Source organism: Triturus cristatus, chromosome 7 (assembly GCF_964204655.1).
Source record: "Triturus cristatus chromosome 7, aTriCri1.1, whole genome shotgun sequence".
NCBI classification, from domain to species: domain Eukaryota; kingdom Metazoa; phylum Chordata; class Amphibia; order Caudata; family Salamandridae; genus Triturus; species Triturus cristatus.
This window is the reverse complement of record NC_140590.1, coordinates 1,455,158,592-1,455,174,526: the sequence shown is the minus strand read 5'-3', so window position 1 is coordinate 1,455,174,526 and position 15,935 is coordinate 1,455,158,592. Positions and strand designations below refer to the sequence as shown.

At 44.0% G+C, this 15,935-nt stretch overlaps 1 protein-coding gene across 3 annotated transcripts in view; it reads left to right on the top strand.

Annotated features, from left to right (window-relative positions):
* Window positions 1-11,158, top strand: part of LOC146812191 (C3a anaphylatoxin chemotactic receptor-like) — a 119,567-nt gene extending 108,409 nt beyond the window's left edge. For 2 of the 3 annotated variants that reach the window (XM_085619209.1, XM_085619210.1), the window contains exon 2: window positions 1,408-4,019. In XM_085619209.1, coding sequence (XP_085475335.1) covers window positions 1,428-2,660 — 1,233 coding nt within the window. In that variant the 5' untranslated portion in view covers window positions 1,408-1,427 and the 3' untranslated portion in view covers window positions 2,661-4,019. Of the gene's footprint in view, window positions 1-1,407 lie in introns of all 3 variants that reach the window. The other variant, XM_085619208.1, reaches the window with a different exon arrangement.
* Window positions 11,159-15,935: the final 4,777 nt, after the last annotated feature.

Here is a 15,935-nt window from a genome sequence, read left to right as displayed (position 1 = left end):
GCTCTGAAACGGTGTTGCATAACATCTCATACTGTACTGTGAATCCTTGAAGAAATACCAATGAAAACTTCCAGAATCTGAAAAATAACAATAACTTTCAGGTGACAATGGAGCTTTAGCGATCAAATTGAGTCAGGTTTACCAGCACTCCGTACTAATTTGAACTTAACTAATACATTTTTTACAGGATTTGTATGACGTTCATGTATGAAGTTCCACAGTGTCAGCATTCTTTCATACCACCAGTAGTAAAAGCTCTGATCATCTGTTTTGACCAGAACCTTTCTATGAAATAGCTGATGACCGAGAAGTAAATATTTACTAAAATTGGCAAGGAATGCACTACCTTTCTTGGAAGTAGGAGGGATATTAGCAAGGGCCTTATCGCTGTTTTAGCGGCACATTTTGCCGCTAAAGCAGCGATATTTCTATCACCCTATTAGCAAGCTGTTGCTAACAGCTGTTAGCGACAGTTTTATGGCGAAAGTGACCGTTTTGGTGCCGCTTTGCATGTCAGCGATATATATCATGACATGCAAAGTAGGCGTTCCCGACTTAAAGCAACTGAAAACAGTGGCTAACACAGCTTCCCCCTATTAGCAATGCCCGCGAAGCGATAAAAAAAATCGCGCTAACAGCAAATATCGCTGGAATCTAACACCTGCTAAAAACCTGACTTAACCATTAAGGTCAATGGGGTGTGGATTGTAAGGTTAAGCTCTCACCTGCCTATTAGCAAGCTTTTCATTAGCGTGTAGAATTTACCGCTGGTTTTCTCGCGCTATTGCTGGGTTTCGCTGCTATCGCTGAATTTTCTATCGCCTTGGAGATAAGCGTTGATAATAACGCGCAATCTCCGCGATGAAATCCACCGATAGCCGGCGATAAAAAAAACAGCACTTTCTTGGTAACATCCCCCTTGGTCTTTTCATCGTATCGATAACCCAAAGCAGTATTTGCAGATCTCCTAACTTGTTGCCTTCAATTACTCGGTGGAATTAGAACTGCACAGCTGGCGTTATGTTCAGGTCGAAGAGACATGGCTATATCATTCTAGCTTTGCCAAGGTGCATTGGATTCTGGTGAAAGCTAAGGTGCTCTGCGTGACCTGTAAATACTTTTGGCATAGAACTCTTATTATCTTAACATAATTCAGGCCGATCAGCTTGCTTCAGTGAAGGAAAGGTACCAAATGTCTTGTGCCAGAAAAAGGTAACTCAGTCCTACCCTGCCTAAATGTGGTCTGAGATAATTTAGAAATTAATTAGATAAGGTCTGTCAATTTACATTTTTGTCTATTAGTGTATGGGGATGCATGCACTGATGTTGAGTGATCCAGTGGTGACTGGCAATGTTGTCGACTTATTATCATGTGCTGTATGAAACTAATCTGTAGTTTTCTTTTAGGTGGAACCGTGAGACGCAAAATGGATTCTGAACGTGCTTGCTTTTTCCTGTTGGATCTAAGAGACATCTTAAAAACTGTTAAAGAAAGACAGTTCACAGATACCATAGAAGGACTGCGCATTTCCAGTTTGGTGATTTCTGTGATCACATGTATCCTGGGGCTAGTGGGAAACTCCGTTGTAATTTGGGTGACTGGATTTAAAATGAAACAGGGGAAAGCAATGACATGGTTCTTGAATTTGGCAGTAGCTGACTTAATGTTCCTGCTTTGTTTGCCAATGAAGGCCATTTCTTTGTTTACTGGGCAGTGGTATTTTGGAGAATTTTCCTGCAAGATCTACCAATTCGTTTTCAATCTAAACATGTATGTCAGCATCTTCATCCTCACGGTCCTCAGCGTTGACCGTTGCCTCAGTGTGGCACTACCCCTCTGGCATCTGACATTTGTGTCCAAGCACTTCTCCCGCCGGGTCTGCTTGGTTATTTGGATCCTTACCATGGTGATGAGCATTCCTGGTCTCTGTTTTGGTCATCTGGAGAAAACTGATAATACAACACGGTGCTCCTTCGGTTTCTACAGAAGCGACTCTTTCAACTTCAGCAATATCTTAATAAATTCTCCTCCCTGTCTGAATGCATTGAATTTAGGGGATCGCACCCAAAGTGAGGAGGCAATTGCTACATTTGCAAGAGCAATCCAAAGTGAATTTTTAGCCGAGAATTTAACAAAACTTCCACACTCCCGCCAAGATTGCCAGAGTGCGAAATTTAGGGACTTTTTTGAGATGTGTGTTAATAAAGAACTGATTAAGAAATGGAATGATATGCTTACCTTCTCAGAGAGCTTTGTCATTCCACTACTAATCTTCGGCTTCCTGGTGCCACTAGTCACCATCACATTAACCAACATCATCACAATTATTCAGGGACAACGTGCGCTGCGTAAAACTTCCTCCAAGCTGTACCAGCTCATTATAGTGATGGTTGCTACATACTTTTTCGCCTGGACTCCGCTTGCTGTGGTGGAGACCGTTTTCATCATAGCAGCCCATAAGTTGGACCTGGAGTTAATGCTCACAATGAACAGTGTGCTGCCGCTAGTCTCCAGTATATCTTCATTCCACAGCTGTCTTAACCCAATTCTCTATGTGCTGCTGAGCAGGATAGTAAGGAACAATATGACCGAGTCCCTTAACAAGGTATGGACCAGCCTCAGCTCACGCTCTACCAGCACAACGCAGTGCAACCCATAAAAATTGTACATTTTATACAAGTTTCAACTCTAGAATTCACACCAAAGTCTAGTAACAACAAACTTTTACATACCCATTGGATTTGTTCTGTTGTGTAACTGTTTGTACCAAACCATTTAGGATTGGCTGTGTTGACCTATATTTTACAAATGATACCCCAGGAACAGGACCATATTTGTTTACGCCTGTTACTCCACAATTAGAATTCTTAACTATGCATTTAGGATTATTTAATGATTTAGCTGTCAATTTTGGTGAACCCGAAAACAGTCCTTTAAGAAAGAATCCTTACCTTTCTCCTTCTACAGTATTTTGTGGATCCCTCGAATGCCCACCACGCATCAAGCCCCACCTTTTTGGTTTACTAACATGCTTCTTCCAAGGATAAACTGGGGTGCCATTCAACCAAAATCTACCTATTTAACATCAAACCCAGAAGTTGGTCAAATGGATGTCATACATGCTTGAAAAATATTTGACTATATATGTAAATTCATGATATTTTAGAAACTGGTAAATCCAAAATAAACACAGATTAAATTCATAATACAAATCAGAATAAAATGAAAACCGAATAAATCAAAATAAAACCATGCAATTCAACATTTGAATTACTTTTGTTACATACATAAAATCTTTAGCAGGAAGAATGCTATCACGTGGGAATATACTATAAAACTGGACCGTATTTGTTTCTGCCTGTTTCTGCCAATGTTACGTTTCTTAACTTTGGACTCAGGGTTATATAATAATTTATCGATCAATTTCAGTGAACCCGAAAACAGTCAGTTAGGGAAAAAATCATACATTGTAGTTATTACAATTCTCCTTATACGGTATTTTGTTGATCCTGCGGCTGCCCACCACACATCACACCCCATGTTTTTTGCTTTGCTAGCAGGCTTCTTACAATGATAAACTGGGGTGACTTAAACTCAAAATCCATCCATTTAACATCAAACCTTAAAATTGGTCCAATAGACGTCATTAGATATTTGAAAAACATGGCATATAAACGTGAATCCATTCTATTTTAGAAACAGGCAAAACGGAAATATACAGATTAAATGCAGATTACAAATCAGAATAAAATGAAAACAGAATAAATCAAATTAAAACCATGCAATACAACATTTGAATTGTTTTTGTTGCATACATAAAATCTTTTCAAGGAGAAATCTATGTACTATAATCTACTATAAAACTTTAAAAAGAACCATGAACCCACAGAAAAGGAAATCACTTTCCACAGGGCCATCACCTACGTGCATGTAATATAGTGTGTATTTTCGAGTCAAAACATTTCAAGCAGTGGCGGCTTGCTGTGGGAGTGTGCGGGGCAGTGGGGGAGAGTGGTGAGGTGGGGGAGGTGCAGGGTGGGGGGTTAGTGAAGTCCGACATACGATGGACAGGAGTAAGGTAAGTAATTAAATAAATAAAAAATTTACCTTACGCGCGCTGCATCGCCCAGTTGATGATGCAGCAAGGTAAATTGTTTTATTTATTTAATTACTTACCTTACTCCTGTCCATCGTATGTTGGACTCCACTACCCCCCCCGCCTTGCCCCTCCACTGCCCCACTGCCCCGCAGCACTCCTACTGCGAGCCGCCACTGAGGGAGATACAGGGATATGTCATCTTCAATATCCACTACATAAAATGTCTTTCAAGATGAATGAGGAGGTTCTCTTCAGGTGCTCAAATGCAGACATAGGTAGTAAAACTTGAGGACTCAAGGGGGCAGATTTACAAGGACTGGAGCATCCCTGCATATTAGCAGGGATGCGCCAGTAAAGATGCGTCACATAGGAATACCCTTGCACCACCACGGATGCGTCGCATTTACAATGCGACGCACCGTGGCGCAAGGATAGTCGGATGCATGTTGCATCTTATGTCGTATGGGCAGCGCATTGCTGAAGTTGTGTTGCAAGCATGACGCAACTTCAGCAATGCTCAGGGGCGGCCTAACCTATTGTGCTGCGTCACCCCTTATACCTGCTACAACCCTGCATACATTATACCTGACGCAGGTATAATGTAGGACAGGGCTTTACAACGTGACGCTTCTCACTAGATGCATCATGTTGTAAATCTGTCGCATAGTGGTGCATTGTTTACGACGACGCTGAGTCACAGAAGTGACGCAACGGTGTTGTAAAGATGTCGCAAGGGGCTTGTAAATCTGCCCCTAGATTTTCTACCCAAGGATCAGTCCTTTTCAAACTCTGTTCAATGTTTTCTTGACATCCATGGGTGAACTAATTAGAGATCTGGGAATAAGCATACAGCAACACGTGGATGTCGCCCAAAGGTTTTAACTATGCGTCAGTCAGTCACATCTCAGGCACCATAACATTCTTCCTGGCCTGATCTCCTTATAGTGGTTGCCCAAAGAAGTGTAATACATTTTGAAATTCACTTCAACACTTCAAATGTGGGGCTGAAACACCAGCCATCCTCAAATGGCCCTGGCATGGAGCAGCAAACATGGACCCCGTCTAGAGCCTCCGAACTGCAATCCAAGAATTTGGAATTGGTTGCCACCAGAACATTACTGTGATGTGTCACATGATTTTAAAAGCAAGACCACCAGTTCCTCCTCTAAAACACCTTCCGGGAAGTGTCTGAAACGAATATAGCCTTTTACATCGCATGCGTTTACAACGCATATGATTACAATGCGGTCGTTACAATGACCACGTTGTTCCATCGCAGTACCATTACAACGCAAGTCACTACAATGACTTGCTCTGGGGGCGCGCTGGACTTAGGAATAGTATAATTTACTATTCCTACTCCAGTGTGTGCAACAGTATGGAAGGTGTTGGAATAGTAAGTTATACTATTCCTTAGTTTAGAGTGCCCCCTAGAGCAAGTCCTTGTAACGACTTGCGTTGCAATGATACTGCGTTGTAACAATGCGGTCGTTGTAACAACCGCGTTGTAATCGCATGCATTGGAATGCATGCGATGTGATGGCTGTTTCTCGTCTGAAATGAGCTTAGCTTAAATCTAGACATTGAAGCTATAATACACCCAACAGGTAGTACCCACATTCATTTACTTCTATCTGCTAACTATAAACAATTGAGTCTACTGCCACGCCCAGGTTTCTATTTTGAAATTGAAGAGTCTATACCGACATAGCTGCTGCCACCATCTGCCCATCAACACCATCCTGAATAAATATACACAGCTCACCATCAGAGCTATATTTATGCTAATGCATAGTGGACAATCTAAATGCTGGCCTTAGGTTGCATGCCATGTTATTATTACTATTGCAGCATTCCCCATCCTCATCTAGCCATGCCCCACACAGTTCAGCACTTCAACTGAAAGCCCACTAATGCATTAAAATAGTATCCTTTGGGTTTCAACTTCGATTTTCCCCTCAAATAACAATCTGGCACCTGAAATTCATTTACGTCCACCTGATCTCTCTTTATGGTTAACTAAACAATGTTTAGCACTGAAATAAAAAACTGATTTGGTATAGAGAAGACCCCGATATATTGACAGTTCTCCAAGTTATGTGCATCGCATTTTGTAAATGCAATAATGTGAGGATATGCATCATCATTTGTATCTACACCCATTAGCGACTGCTTCATTGGATAGAAAACCTTAAAAATAAAAGCAATACTTGACTGACATTTCAACATAAATATTGGCTAACAGCTAAGTAATACCAACATTTCATGTCCTCTGTGGTCAGAGGAATATGCCATGCTCATAATTTTGTTAGTCAACCAGTAAATACATTATTTACTCAACCAGTCAGTTAGAATTATAAGTCCAGAGTCTTAGCAGGGGATCTTCTTGGCTTGTAGCCCCTCTGCACTAAGTAGCTCAGAACCAAAACGCATGGATGGGCCGTATTCACAAGAATACGTCACACCCCTGTGTTTGCCTAAGTGCTGGTGCATATGTTGCAAGGGTGCCTGGGTCGGCACTAGGAGGCCAAATTTAGTGCCAGCACAAGGGAAAACACAGAGGTGCTTGTGAATATGGTGCATCCCTGCGTTTTGAACATGTCAGAGCGCGTCGCTGCCAAATTTGTTGCAGCGCCACGCTTCAACATTTTCTCGTAAATATACCCCTATTTGTGCTGCAGAATGCAACACACATAGAAAAAGCAAAAACAAGGAGAAATAAAAGTATTTCTCCCCGTTTCTCTATTCTAACCCCTGCTCTTGCATGGCGTTAGTTTTTGGTGCTGCCTCAGATTTATACCTCCTCGTAAATCTGGGACAGCATCAAAAGCAATGGGTGTTGCCGTGGAACGCCCACAGCAACTTCCATTGTACACAGTGCTTTAAATGGGCCGGTACTGTCCAGTACGGAGTACCAGCACTTATTTATTTTCAGAGGGAGAGTACCGGCACTTCTCCAGAGAAATGCAATACTTTTAAATGGAGAGTACCGGCACTACTCAAAAACAAGCAGGTACTCTGGTACAGAGTATCTGCACTTCAAGTTTTCCATTTAAAGCACTGATTGTACGCCCCTTTCACGCTACGCGATGCGTGTAAAGGGGTCTTTATTAACTAGGCGGCATTAAGCCACAAAAAGTGAAATATAGAGAAAGGCATATCACCACCAGAAAGTCGTTAAAAGTGACATTCTAGTGGTGATATCCCCTTGTAAATATGCCCCTCAATCTTCTGTTCTGTATTGTTATGCTTTACAATCATAGCAGCAGTATTAGCAGTGCTGGCAAAATTGCAATAATACACATGTGAGTTATCTAACACACTTGCCCAGAGTGTGTTTCTAAAAAAGCTGTCATACAAACTATACAGTTAGCCAGTGATGTTGTACTGTTGATACTGCTGCATAGGCACAGGTTCCAGACATGATAAACTGACGCTGTCTGCAGACAGCCGAGGATTGATCAAGCGGTGCAGTGCACATTATATTCTCACTGACATGAGCAGCACCATGTAAATTTGAATGAGTATCAAATTCACACAGGGTATAACCCACTTCCTAGATTGGATGATTTAATTTACAGTGTGGGCTCTACAGCAGTGTTTCTCCCTGGAACCTCTGTCCAAGAACAAAACAGGAGTCCAGTTCCCCCTGGACTGGAGGCTAAAATGAAGTTGGATTCTATAGCTTGATTCATGGGAGCAGTCATAAATAGAAGAATCTAGTCGGTGTTCTCAATTGAAGCACTGGTATGCACTGTCAAAAACAGAGCATGCACAAGGAGTAAAAAAAGAGATAGGTAAGAGTGTAGCATATTGCAAATAAAACGATATGTTGAAAAGCGCCAACCTTCCCAGGAAAATTAAAGTGCTTTTTGTGTGCATTTTTTGGTTTGTGAACTAAATGAAATATTTAACAATTTGTGAATTTGTTTCTCTATTTTTGTGCATTGTTTTGTTAATCCAATATAAAGTGCTGAGGCTGGTGGTGGCCCTTGCTCCTATTAGTGATTCATTGGTGGGGGGGCACAGAAGTCAAAAAGTTGTGAACTGATGCTCTACAGTACAATATAACTGACTAACCTAATGCAGATGCCCATGGCCGGACTGGCAATTAAGTCGGACCGCCGGAGGCTGAGGGTGTGAAACGCTGCTGCTGCTTTTGTTACAGGGGGCCGACATTGCAAAACCAGCCTCCACTAACAAAACCGGCTCCACCCTTCCGGCCCACCAGTAAAATGCCCAGTGCCATCTACGACCAGTTCGGCACTGCAGTTGACCTTTTTGGGGGTCTCAAAAAAAGACATTTTCTCTTTACAAGTAAATCAAATGAAGTAAAAAAAAAAAAGGAAATCTTTTATTATATTCATGAGCAAATCTGTCATCTGTTTCATGCTTGTTTTAGCTAAAGTGCCCAATTCCTTGAGAATTTTTTAGTTCGGAGTGGATCCTCCCTTGCCCTAATGCAGTGCTGAACAGGAGCTGGGATGCTGCAGGAAAATATTACAGAAAGGGGACCGAAATGTTGCATTGCAGATCATGTTTTCCACTTCTCGTGACTTGAGCAGGTGGTGAAAAACTGAGCTGCGAACAGACACTCGGCACATTATTCCTACCTAAGGCACAGAAAGTAAGACTGGCAGGTCGAGCCCTAATGTTAAAATGTGAGATCGCATGAATCTGACTTTGGAAGTCCACCAGTGGTTTCAAGTGGAGTCACACAATTCATATTAAAAGCATTTGCACAGTATGCAAGACTTTTTTTTACCAATCACTGATGGTGAAGATAAAAGCTGGCCCACCACTAAAAGCAAAACAAGGAGCTCAGATTAGCTAATACACAAGATTTAATACAAAGGGTTAGACACTAGTAAGTCACAGAAAAGAAAGGGGATCGGAGTAAAAGAACCCGCACCAGTCCAAACGTCTCATAAATTTAAGCAAAAACCAAGGTGCAAGAGAGCCTGGGACACAATCCCCTACGTCCCAAAACTAGGTAAACCAGGAGAAAATCAACTGGATACACTAGGAACATGCCGCAAGAGGTGGCCCTGCACACTTGTAAATAATAGTGTTCTCAACAACCCACAATTAGGTACAGTTATCATATAATTGTATGCTTATACAAAGAAATAACGTTATTCAGTTGGAGTTGGTTTTTCATCTTTATTCGTTATGCAACCGCCAACGCGTTTCGTCCAAACATGGACTTCTTCAGGGCTCAACAATACTCTTTTTTGTCTCTATTGTCAGATGTTCATTGTGGAACATATTTAACACAAACTGTTAATGAGCGAAATTATCCAGACATCGTCCATCCTATGTGTCCTTTAAAGTAGTAGGTAGGTCAGTCACGATATTCTTCTGTCTCAAAAGCCCGTCCGGTGCGATTTGTGAGTAAGTGTGAGTTAGACACTAGTACCCTAGGAGGTTCCTCGCAGTTCAGCCCAAAGAATGCTCTAAATATTACTGAGAGATTACAATCCCGTCTTTGGCTGTACAGAAAATACCCCAAACCAAGTGTTTCAAGCAAGTTTTTGACCAAATAGGGTAGAAGAAGAAACATCATCTCTGAGCAATATAGAAATGGACCCCCCTTTTCTCCATCTTATGGAACTTAAAAATACCTCCTCTGTCTCTGATCTTCCTACTATCCAACACTACCTCACAAATCCTAAGATTATTGCAGTTGACGTAAAATAAGCACACACTTGCGGCATGACTCTGGAGAGCTAGTAAAGAGCATGGGGCAGATTTACAAGCTCCTTTCGACACTTTTACGCCACTGTTGTATCACTTTTGTGGCGCAGCGGTGTTGTAAACAATGCGTCATGTTGCCACCCATTTACAACGTGACGCATCTAGGGAGATGCGTCACGTTGTAAAGCCTTGCGTCACATTATACCTGCATCAGGTATAATGTATGCAGGGTGGGCGTTCCAACACAAGAAAGCCTCCTAAAAGTGATGCAGTGAAATCTACAAGATTGAACCCTATAGTTTAGGAAACCCAAAATAATATAATGGAACGTTTTATTTTTCAAATTGGAACTTTTCTAAGACTATTCACCCGCAAATAAATCAAGATGTTCCCCCCTTGAAAATACACTTTCGTGGGCCTACTTCATGGATCTTGCTTGCTACTGATATTAGGCTCACTGACTTTACAAGCAATGACTTTTGTGTAAAAAAACACATATAAACGTAGTAATCAGACACTAACGTTCAAACATGTTTAGCACGTTTAAAGGTATTTTGTCAATATTTAGCAAAGAAGCCACTGTAAATCGATGTATAATATTACTTTCTGTGAAAAAATATTTTTGAATCATTGATTTCAGAAGAAATTGTAACTCCGGAATACTTTCGTTTTTCCTTGGAAAAAGTCAAATTTTAGAGATGAAATATCACTGAAGAGCTGGTACTTCATGTTTTTACCTCTGTAAAGAACACTTCTGTTTGATTCATATTAAAAGGATCAAGCTCTGTTTGAAAAGCATCTGCTCTTGCTTCTTAGATTATTAGAATATTACTTTGAGCTTATATTTTATTTTATATAAAATTACAAGCATGTTTGTGTTAAATATTTTGACTAATACTCTTTTACGAGACTTAGTTTGACATTATTATTGATCATAAGAATCTAATTTCACAGTTCATTGCAACATTGATTCTTCACTTGAGTAAAACCTTTCAAAATGCAGATTCAATGCAATTTTGTGTGTTGTACTGTTAACAAACAAATATACGTTTTGTACTACTAAATTATATGTATCATATTAAAAGGAATGTGTTATGTGTCTTTTTATATTTACTTTAGAAATGTATTGTATCATGCATTTATCAGACGAATCATTTCTGATGGGACTACAATGATGTTGAATTAATACTTTATATTAGCATGTATCAAAAACTGCAGACATCCTAAAGGATATCAATGTAGATACATTTAGTCTCAATTGATGTTCCATCAACGCATACCATTACAACTCTACAGCTTAAGTTATGTAAATTCATGTCTTGTCAGTAGAAGTGCTTTATTAAAGAAATACTTGCTATCAAACAAAATAAACGTGTTATGCAAAATCACTTTGAAATGAAGGGGGGCATTTTGAAAAAAGTTTAATAAACATAATCCTGGGGGCGTGGCTTGGGGCGTCAAGATGGTGTCACACTCTGAGAGTGCTCCGTTCCCCTCCTTCACTGCCACCATCCAAGGACCATCAGGACAGCCACCAGTTCAGCAAGGTGAACCTGAAGGTGGCTGTTGTGAGCTCTCTCCACCTGCAGAGCCATGCTGAACTCCTGTCCCTGACTTAAAACAGCAGCCAGAGCGGGAGCACTGCTTCCGCACAACCACATTGCCAGTGAACATTGTGGCCCCAGGCGCAGACGGTATACCTCCTGTGAAGCCGCCTTGTCTGTGGTCATGGCCTCCTTCCCCTGGGGACTCCCACCTCCTTCCTGTGGGACCTCCTGTGCTCCTGCCTGGGGTTTGGCCTGGGGTTTGGCCGGTGCAGATGTGGACATTCCTGCAGTTCGCTGAGCTGTGGGAAAGCTGCATCCGGACCTGTTGTGGGAGGGTTGGCCTCCTGCTAAACTCACGGGGCATGGAGCGCTGGTCTCCCTGGTTGCCACCAGGATTGCTCGGAGGGTAAGGGATGAGCGCCCCCTTTTGGAGGCTCCTGGGACCTCTACTTTGCTCTCTGGGCCTACTCGAGACTGGTAATCATGTGATGGCTTTTGGCCTGTTCTGTTTGGAGCCGCTGACCAGGGTGGCGGGTGAACAGCCTGCCTGCCTGTGTGGCACTACCCTGAAGGTAGTGTCCCCCCTGCCCTGGGATTCAGAAATGTCGGTGTGAGCTGGGGCCTGGTTCAGCTCGGTGCGTAGAGGTCGTGGGGTGCACATGACTCGGAGGAGCTCCTGCTTGCTGTTTCTGTGACCCCTGGTGGCCCCATCCCTATCTCCTGGAATGGTGCAGGCCTGTCCTGGGTGTCCTGCAGCCCTGAGTCCTCCGGCTGTGCCATGGCCCTTAATGGAGGAGGGCCACCGCATCTGATACTACTGGTGCACATACATACTTGTACAACCTTGGACACTAACAAGACTGCCCCAGTGCTAATTCAACTGTGCCATCCAAGTGCATATCTTTTACTGTGAAGAAACCCTCAATGGCTTGTTCCGCAGTGACCCTCTCTATTTTGAGTCTGCCTGATGTGGCTTTAAATTGCTGTTCATTTTGACTGTCTCCACTAGTCTGTGGGCCCCTGCAACCTGCCTGCGGCCAACAAGCAACAATAATTGGCATGAGTACTTACACATGTCACCGGGCCCCTAAGGCATGGAGGATCCCAGAGGCATTTCTTTTGAACACTGGTGTATGTCCATGGGGCTAGGAGCCTGTCTGTTGTGGCTGACTAAGTCACCCCTTGAAGCCACCTCAGGCACCTTCCTCCCTGACCTCTCCCATCCTTATTGATTCCCACCATCTGCTTAATATATTACATGTGGCCGGAGGAGAGTAGGGTGTGACTGGCTATGTAACCTCTAAACCAAGCAAAACAACTGGCGCTCCCTGTGACTTTGGTGCCACCCACTGTGGGTTTCCAGGCACATTCCTGATGGTCCACAACTTCCTCACCTTGTGCCTTTCCATTGGGATTGCACTGGCCAATGGTGCTGTCTCCTGAGGCCTAGCTGCTCACGCTGCTGTGTAAGAGGCAAATGGGCTGGTCCCTCTGAATATACATTCTGACTCTATGCAGCAATGAGGAAAGACAAGCCCACTCATCAGGCTGCCTCCCAAACCAGAATGGACCAGCACACTACGAGCCACAGACACACCAGGAGAGCTACAGTGGACCAAACATTGTCCCCGGAAGGGGATCTGGCCACAATCCTCCAAGCCATCCATACCTCCCAAGCAGCAGTGGAAACAAAGATTTGCGAACTCTGCGTCGATGTGGCCTTTCTGCAACAAGATCTGCGTAACGCCACAAGTAGGCTTAACAAAGCACAGAGTCGCCTGTCAACACTGGAAGATGACATTACAGATCTGTAAAGATGGTCACCCGCCTCTTCTCACACATAGACAACCTGCGCTTCGTGGGAATACACAAGGGTGCGGCACCACCTCAAGAAGCATAATTAATTGGAGCCTGGATAAAGTCCTGGATGCTGCCGACCAACTATCCCCCTGGTTCGCCGTCTAAATGATGCATAGGGACCTGACACCTAAGCCACCTCCAGGAGGTCTTCACAGGCCCATGATTGCTCGCATCTTGAAGTTCAAAGACCGAGATTTCATCTTGAGAGAGGCCCGATCCTGCCACGACCTCAGATGCCATGACGCAAAGGTTCTCATCTTTCCAGACTAGAGTGGTACAACTGCAGTGGCAGTCAAACAGAATCTTCAGGCACTCAACCTCTCCTACACACTGTTGTTCCCGGCCCACCTCAGAGTAACACATGCAGACAAAATCAATTTCTTGCAATACGCTGGAGGTGGCTTGGACATGGCTCCCTGAAGAGTCACCTCTCCGCGGGCCGGGAGGCTTTAACTCATCCTAACCCCCCCAACCTGCCAGAGAGTTCCCTAGGTTGAAGCAAGTGGATGTTACCCCAAGAAAGAAAATATACCCCACCCGCTCTTGCAGGGGCCACGGTGCCACAAGAACGGAATCATCCTCCCCACACCATCAGCTGCGGGATCCACTGTTAACTGCCTCGCTTTCCTCCTAGCCTAGTACCATGGTGGATATCTCACTGAGCCAAGATGGACATCTCACATCGATGCCCCCCTCCTTCTGACTGGGTGGCAGACTCTGACCTGTGCCAGAGCCCCACGCTGTGACCTGCCTCCTCTCTCTCTGGGGTCGGGATGATGACTAGGTACTACACTTTGCTACTTACTGTGTGCTACATTTTCTGATGGACTCATTTGATCCTATTTTACTTCACTACTGGTTACACATTCTTTTGTGCTTTTGTTCTCAATTTGTGGACAACAGATGCTTTGGGTGGGAGTATGGGATTGAGGGGTTGCTGGGGGTAGAGATTGAATATTGTTAAGTTTCCTGTTTTCTGTGTGTTTTCTTGTTTGTTTCTGTATATTCTTTTATTCTACACCTCAGGCAGATGGGCAATTATGTGGCAACTCCTACAACTAACCCTGGGTACATTGTCACTCTTCACACATCCTGGGTGAATGCTATGGCAGACCTTTCACTTAAGGGTCAGTTGCCCCCTGCTCTCCTTGTCCGTGTGACTTATACATTCCTTGATGTTAATTCTATGCAAGTGCTGTCCTGGAACAGGACTGCTGGACCTGGTGAAATGCACTGAGGTCCTGAGATATACACACCAATTTCTCCCTGCTGCCCTGATGTTACAGGAGACACATCTGCTGGGGAACCACTGTCCGTTTCTGGTGCACCAGGGATATGACAGGGTCTTCCACTCTGGCTATGCGTCCAGCTCCTGGGGAGTGGCGATCCTACTTCGTCGCTCTTTCCCCATGACTGCCATACAAGAAATGAGGGAACCACCGGGCTGCTTCCTTGACTTACTGGTACGGGTAAAGGACGAGCCATTGACCTTATTTGTGCCTTTGCACCCCCTGCTGCCTTAGGTGCCCTTCTCAGAGACCTCTCTATGATGTTACTGGGCCTTCCAGAGGGGCTGACGGTGGTAGGAGGTGAATTCAATGCAGACCCGGCTCCGGACGTGAATGCCACGGGTGCTCCAACTACCTTCTGTCGGACTGGTGCTCGGCCCCTCTTAGACTGGACCTCCACTCTCATCTCTGTGATGTATGGAGGGTATGGAACCCTCAATTACATCAATACACCCATACCTCTGCGGTGCACCATACTCATCCGCACATAGACCTTATATTTACGGCTGCTCCAGACTTTTAAGCGGTGTCTGAGGTACAGATCATTTCACATGGTATATCTGACCACACAACTCTTTTCCCCCGCTTTGGATCATCTACAGTCATTCCTAGCTCCATGAGGCGTCTTAATGCCTGGTATCTCCAAGACGAGTCCTTTACACAGGCACCGGACGGCGAAGTCAAAGCTTATTTTCAGACCAATGAGGGCACAGTCCGTTCAATTGGCACATTATGGGCAGTCAGCAAAGCCACTATTAGGGGTTAAGACAGGGGCCAAATTAGAAAGAAGGAGGGAGCTCGCTCCCAGCACATCACTCAGCTGGAGGCTCATGCCCTTCTGCTAGAACAATATCTTACCTCTGACTTCCAAAGCGATATATCCCAGCAACTAGGTCTGGTGTGTGAGGAGATCCGCCTCTTGTTGCTTGAGGCTGCAAAGCAGCTGTGGTGAGCCTCGACAGCCAGGGTTTATGGATAGGGAGATAAGAATGGTAAGTTACTGTACTGGCTGGCCTCCCTCATACTAGAGAATAGGATAATACCAGAAATCATAGATAAACATGGTTGCACTTATCACACTCTTCAAGGTATTGCAGCCTACATGGCAACCTCTAGAGCGGGGGCTGAACCCGGCCTTCACTTCCTGCAAGAGGTGCCCCTTCCTCTATTGTCCCACTCTGAGATCCAATTATTGGAGCAACTGCTGTCGGTTGAAGAGGTGGGAGCAGCCATGTCAGCCACAGCCCAGAGAATACTATACTATTGCAGGGATTCTGCACAAACACAGAACTATGCGCATGAATATGGGACCTTGGTGTATAGGGACTGGGTCTTTCTTAGTACCTTAGTACCCACAAACCCAGGACCGACTAGCCACAGTGTCTTACTTGCTCTCCTACTCACTCACAGAGAAACAAATGATTAGACACCCCAGAACACAA